We start from the raw sequence: 6,195 nt of genomic DNA on the forward strand, positions 1-6,195 counted from the left end.
TATCATACAAATATATATCACAGAGTAGCGGTTTACATTCCTAATTATCAATAGATCAATATTGTGGATGATCACCTCCGATCCTAGTCTTCATATCTGTATTACCTTCCAATTACTGGTAAAATTTAACAACTTGCGGGATAAGGTTTTATCCCCCCCACCCCAATCCCCGCAAAAAAAAAATACATCTAGTTACTTATGAAAATCAACGGAAAAATAAAGAACATCTAAAAACATTTTCAGGAATATGGAATGTTATTAATACATATAGAATTTGAACTAAATTTCTATAGACCTTCTGTAAATACAATTTTTTTTAACACATAATTTTGTTTAAAACAAAAATCAGTATTTTCATATCTTATAACCCAGTAATCGCTCACTTTTTCTGTATTTTCGTAACAAAAGCTACCTGAGAAATCTACATTTTTTTCTGTTTATCAATACAATTATAAACAGTAAAATATCCCAACAGAAATGCATACTTAGATATTTGTAGACTTCCCTTCATTATTTTTTTCTTCTGCTTTTTTTATCAAAATAAATTTAAATTTCTTCATTTTTGGACAAATGCACGAAATGAGTTCAAAGTTTTACATTTTATAGCAGGATGAGAAATGAGTAGATAGTTCACGTGTGGACGGATATCACTACCAGCCAATACTAAGTTAGGAGTTGGAGTCTCCGTCTGGTGTCTGTGGTGGCGGTTTATAAAACGGGTCCTTCGGCATCATGAATTCTGTTAGCTTAGCCAGCACCTCGCTGTCTGGTGACGCTTTGTTTTTCTGTTGACAAAACATCCAAATAATACATTCTATTAAACATTTTCGGTGATAAGTAATATTTTCATACAAAAGTGGTAATGCTATTTTAACTGTTGTAACTTTTAATTATTACAGTCAGTACAGCTGTACTTACATGAACTCCGATCCTCATCAATCCGGTCCCACTGCTCTTACTATCGTGTGTTAGTGTTGTCTGATACTGCATTGCTTTTAATAAAGCAGCCAGTCCACGTTCTCCTATACAGTTCCCTGTCAGAGAAAACAGAAACCGAGAATTGTTGGTACCCTTACTCATATAGTAACCCCCATAAAATATATATACCTTATTATCATTAGTTTTTATATTTCAACTCAAATCATTGATGCCTTCCCCTTTAATCAGAGACGTATATAAGTGATATATATACGTCTCTACTTTAATGTAGATATGTTAATATCGTTTTATTTGTCAATAAATTCATACCACGATAATGAAACTACTGAAGGAAATGAAATCTTACTGGACAAGTTGAGGTTGATGAGAACTCTGTTCCCTGCTACTAGGAGCTGGCCATCTATAAAATCAGCGGCGTCCGTCAGAGGATTAACAAAGTCGGAAGCTCCAGCGTCCTGACAGAATACAAATCTTCATTTTAATGGAAAAACATAACGTCTGATAACTAGATTCTATCAAAAGACCATCAGGCAGTTTTTAAACTCCCTTAGTTACAGTCACTTACATGTTAAATCAACAGAGAAAAATTCTACTGATTTCCGAAAGCGACCTAACAAAGTGTACATCTGATTATAACTAGTGACGTTATCAACCATTTGTTCCAGAACTAGGTACAAGTACCATAACATACCATCCCTAATGTTAAACCATTACCAATTAACTCCGCCTTTTTTCTCTAAACACTGTTACCCTTGATGACAGAAATTTGATAGTCAAACCAACCTTACAACGCTCTTAAATACCCCACACTTCGCCCATTGCCAAAGACCCCCCCCTGCTCCCCCCCTCTTTTTTTAATTTAAGTCAATACATGAATCGCACATCCTTCTTTTTACCTTGTTTTCACTAACCACCTTACCTTATACTTACCTCTACTTCCTGTACCGCAGGGCCCTTGCCTTTGTCCTTACCCTTGCCTTTTCCTTTGCCTGCTGTTTTTGTATCTGCTGCTATAGATGCTAAAAGAAAGAATATATATTGTCAGTGATGTAATGGTCAGACATCACCATGGTAGAGTTCAGCAATCAGGGAAAAAATTTAAGAATATACAAACTTTTCAAATCATGTGAAAATTTAAAGAAAACCGTAACTGAAAATTGCATGAAATCAGAGACCTTAATAAAAACATTTTTTTTCGGTAAAACACACTTATTTACTTTAATGAGATCTTTTCTCTCTACCAAAACTCGTTAAAAAAAGAGATGAAATTAAAGTATATTATTTCACGTCTGGTTCATTAACATAAGACATGTACCTCTTTGTTCAAATTACAGAATGTAAAACTTCATAATCAATTAAATCACGAGAACTTTTGTTTTGAAGAAATGAAATAAAAAGAAGCCAACACCAGGAAAAGATCATCCATTAATAGGAAGAGTTGGTGTATCACAACCAGCTAACTAAGATCATGCAACATGCAATTCTGGCTGAGTAAGCAGACAACATGAAGACGTTGTCCCAGGCTAAAGCTAACCCAGTACACTACTGTCGACATTATGACTTTTAAATATCATTTTTGCAGCATTTAGAATCAACAAGATTAAGAAAATATTTCGTAACCAAATCTGATTTGAAGAGTAGCATGGGAATCTTGAAATTTGATTTTGAAGGCGAGGTCAGGTTAAATTGCAATTTATTTTTTGTTACCAGTTAAAAGGTTTTAGAAAGGAGTTAATTTTTTAAAAAAATGTTTTAATTCATTTTCTTAAAAAATGGTCTGAGAAATTTCTCTATATTGTTAAAACTTTTAGGTTTGGTGTACTGAAGGTCAAAATATAGCCTATTCTTGTTTAAAATACATAGAAAATGGTTTATATTATATAAAAAGTAAAGCATTTAAGAAGTTGGTGACTGTCTATCAGTAGGAGGGATTATGTTGTGTGAAATAACAGATATCTGAAATACTGTGCTTTATAGACATGTTTCCCTGTAATACAAAACATTGACAATAAAGTCTTACTGTGTAACACGTGGTTCTGATTCTCCGATACAAATCTGTCGGACACTACACACGTTACTCACAACAAAGATTATAACGACGAATGGGGCGATAACTATGGGGGGAAATTTGGGATATTCAGGCACCCCCCCCCACTCCATCTCGAGAGTCGACAAACTAATTTGACTTGAAGAAGCATGCACTATTACCTAAACACCTATTATTATTGTGTAATCCATTCACCACATTAGTTTCAATGAAGAAACACCCATTGCATTTTCTTTTGTTATTTGATTTCATTAATTTGTCTCCTTTCTTTTTTTGAGGGCGTTAACAATACGTTCTATCCGTTTATAGGACGTGTATATAGTAAAAGTATAGGGGTGTGTTGTTCCAACACCAGCTTAAAGTCTGTTGAAACATCGAGAAGCAAACTTTTGGTGTAAATCTTAGGCAAACATTCAAATAAAAATAATAATGATATAATTAAAGGGAAATCGCAAATCAAAATTAGCAACAACACTGTGTTTGTGGCGACAACACTTATTACCTTTATTGGTGGCCTCTGCTATTGGCCAAAGGAGAGAAATATATATAAGTATTTGCTATTTTACAAAAAATCCAAATATCAGTCGAATACTGCATAGACACAGCTCCCATAAGTCAAACACTGCTAACTCATTGACACAGCTAACAACAGTCAAACACTGCTAACTCATACAGACAGCTAACAACAGTCAAACACTGCTAACTCATACAGACAGCTAACAACAGTCAAACACTGCTAACTCATAGACACAGCTAACAACAGTCAAACACTGCTAACCCAATAAAAACAGCTAACAACAGTCAAACACTGCTAACCAGTAGACACAGCTAACAATAGTCAAACACTGCTAACCAGTAGACACAGCTAACAATAGTCAAACACTGCTAACTCATAGACACAGCTAACAACAGTCAAACACTGCTAACCAGTAGACACAGCTAACAACAGTCAAACACTGCTAACTCATAGACACAGCTAACAACAGTCAAACACTGCTAACTCATAGACACAGCTAACAACAGTCAAACACTGCTAACCTGTAGACACAGCTAACAACAGTCAAACACTGCTAACTCATAGACACAGCTAACAACAGTCAAACACTGCTAACCCAATAAAAACAGCTAACAACAGTCAAACACTGCTAACTCATAGACACAGCTAACAACATACAGACAGCTAACAACAGTCAAACACTGCTAACCCAATAAAAACAGCTAACAACAGTCAAACACTGCTAACCAGTAGACACAGCTAACAATAGTCAAACACTGCTAACTCATAGACACAGCTAACAACAGTCAAACACTGCTAACCAGTAGACACAGCTAACAATAGTCAAACACTGCTAACTCATAGACACAGCTAACAATAGTCAAACACTGCTAACTCATAGACACAGCTAACAACAGTCAAACACTGCTAACTCATAGACACAGCTAACAACAGTCAAACACTGCTAACCTGTAGACACAGCTAACAACAGTCAAACACTGCTAACTCATAGACACAGCTAACAACAGTCAAACACTGCTAACTCACAGACACAGCTAACAACAGTCAAACACTGCTAACCAGTAGACACAGCTAACAACAGTGAAACACTGCTTACTCATAGACACAGCTAACAATAGTCAAACACTGCTAACCAGTAGACACAGCTAACAATAGTCAAACACTGCTAACCTGTAGACACAGCTAACAACAGTCAAACACTGCTAACCTGTAGACACAGCTAACAACAGTCAAACACTGCTAACTCATAGACACAGCTAACAACAGTCAAACACTGCTAACTCATAGACACAGCTAACAACAGTCAAACACTGCTAACCTGTAGACACAGCTAACAACAGTCAAACACTGCTAACTCACAGACACAGCTAACAACAGTCAAACACTGCTAACTCATAGACACAGCTAACATTCAAACACTGCTAACTCATAGACACAGCTAACAACAGTCAAACACTGCTAACCAGTAGACACAGCTAACAACAGTCAAACACTGCTAACCAGTAGACACAGCTAACAACAGTCAAACACAGCTAACCCATAAACACAGCTAACAACAGTCAAACACTGCTAACTCATAGACACAGCTAACAACAGTCACACACTGCTAACCCATAGACACAGCTAACAATAGTCAAACACTGTTAACTCATAGACACAGCTAACAACAGTCAAACACTGCTAACCAGTAGACACAGCTAACAACAGTCAAACACTGTTAACCAGTAGACACAGCTAACAACAGTCAAACACTGCTAACCAGTAGACACAGCTAACAGTCAAACACTGTTAACCAGTAGACACAGCTAACAACAGTCAAACACTGCTAACCAGTAGACACAGCTAACATTCAAACACTGCTAACCAGTAGACACAGCTAACAACAGTCAAACACTGCTAACTCATAGACATAGCTAACAACAGTCAAACACTGCTGACCAGTAGACATAGCTAACAATAGTCAAACACTGCTAACCTGTAGACATAGCTAACAATAGTCAAACACTGCTAACTCATAGACACAGCTAACAACAGTCAAACACAGCTAACTCACAGACACAGCTAACAATAGTCAAACACTGCTAACCTGTAGACACAGCTAACAACAGTCAAACACTGCTAACTCACAGACACAGCTAACAACAGTCAAACACTGCTAACTCATAGACACAGCTAACAATAGTCAAACACTGCTAACCTGTAGACACAGCTAACAACAGTCAAACACTGCTAACCTGTAGACACAGCTAACAACAGTCAAACACTGCTAACTCATAGACACAGCTAACAACAGTCAAACACAGCTAACTCACAGACATAGCTAACAATAGTCAAACACTGCTAACCTGTAGACACAGCTAACAACAGTCAAACACTGCTAACTCATAGACACAGCTAACAACAGTCAAACACTGCTAACCAGTAGACACAGCTAACAATAGTCAAACACAGCTAACCTGTAGACACAGCTAACAATAGTCAAACACTGCTAACCTGTAGACATAGCTTACACCAGCTTATCACCATAGATACCACTAACATTCTAATCCATAAATATATTGTATATCAATGCCTGCAAGCTCATGAACAGTTGAAATAAAACCCTGCTAACCAAAAAAGGTTCACCAAAAAAGAGAGAGAAAAAACCCTGAAGATTAAAAATATTTGTATGCTTTTGTATTATACGCCTGAG

General features: G+C 36.6%; 1 protein-coding gene across 1 annotated transcript in view; it reads right to left on the bottom strand.

The window, feature by feature from the left end:
• Nucleotides 1-473: 473 nt before the first annotated feature.
• LOC132554871 (leucine-rich repeat-containing protein 71-like) overlaps nucleotides 474-6,195 on the bottom strand; it is a 35,380-nt gene continuing 29,658 nt past the window's right edge. The window contains exons 13-16 of the mRNA XM_060219196.1: nucleotides 1,870-1,958; nucleotides 1,286-1,394; nucleotides 919-1,034; nucleotides 474-785 (exon numbers count right to left, since the gene is read on the bottom strand). Coding sequence (XP_060075179.1) covers nucleotides 669-785; nucleotides 919-1,034; nucleotides 1,286-1,394; nucleotides 1,870-1,958 — 431 coding nt within the window. The 3' untranslated portion in view covers nucleotides 474-668. The remainder of the gene's footprint in view (nucleotides 786-918; nucleotides 1,035-1,285; nucleotides 1,395-1,869; nucleotides 1,959-6,195) is intronic.

This window comes from Ylistrum balloti, unplaced genomic scaffold, assembly GCF_031769215.1.
Source record: "Ylistrum balloti isolate Yb309-2 unplaced genomic scaffold, AGI_CSIRO_Ybal_v1 Utg370448, whole genome shotgun sequence".
NCBI classification, from domain to species: domain Eukaryota; kingdom Metazoa; phylum Mollusca; class Bivalvia; order Pectinida; family Pectinidae; genus Ylistrum; species Ylistrum balloti.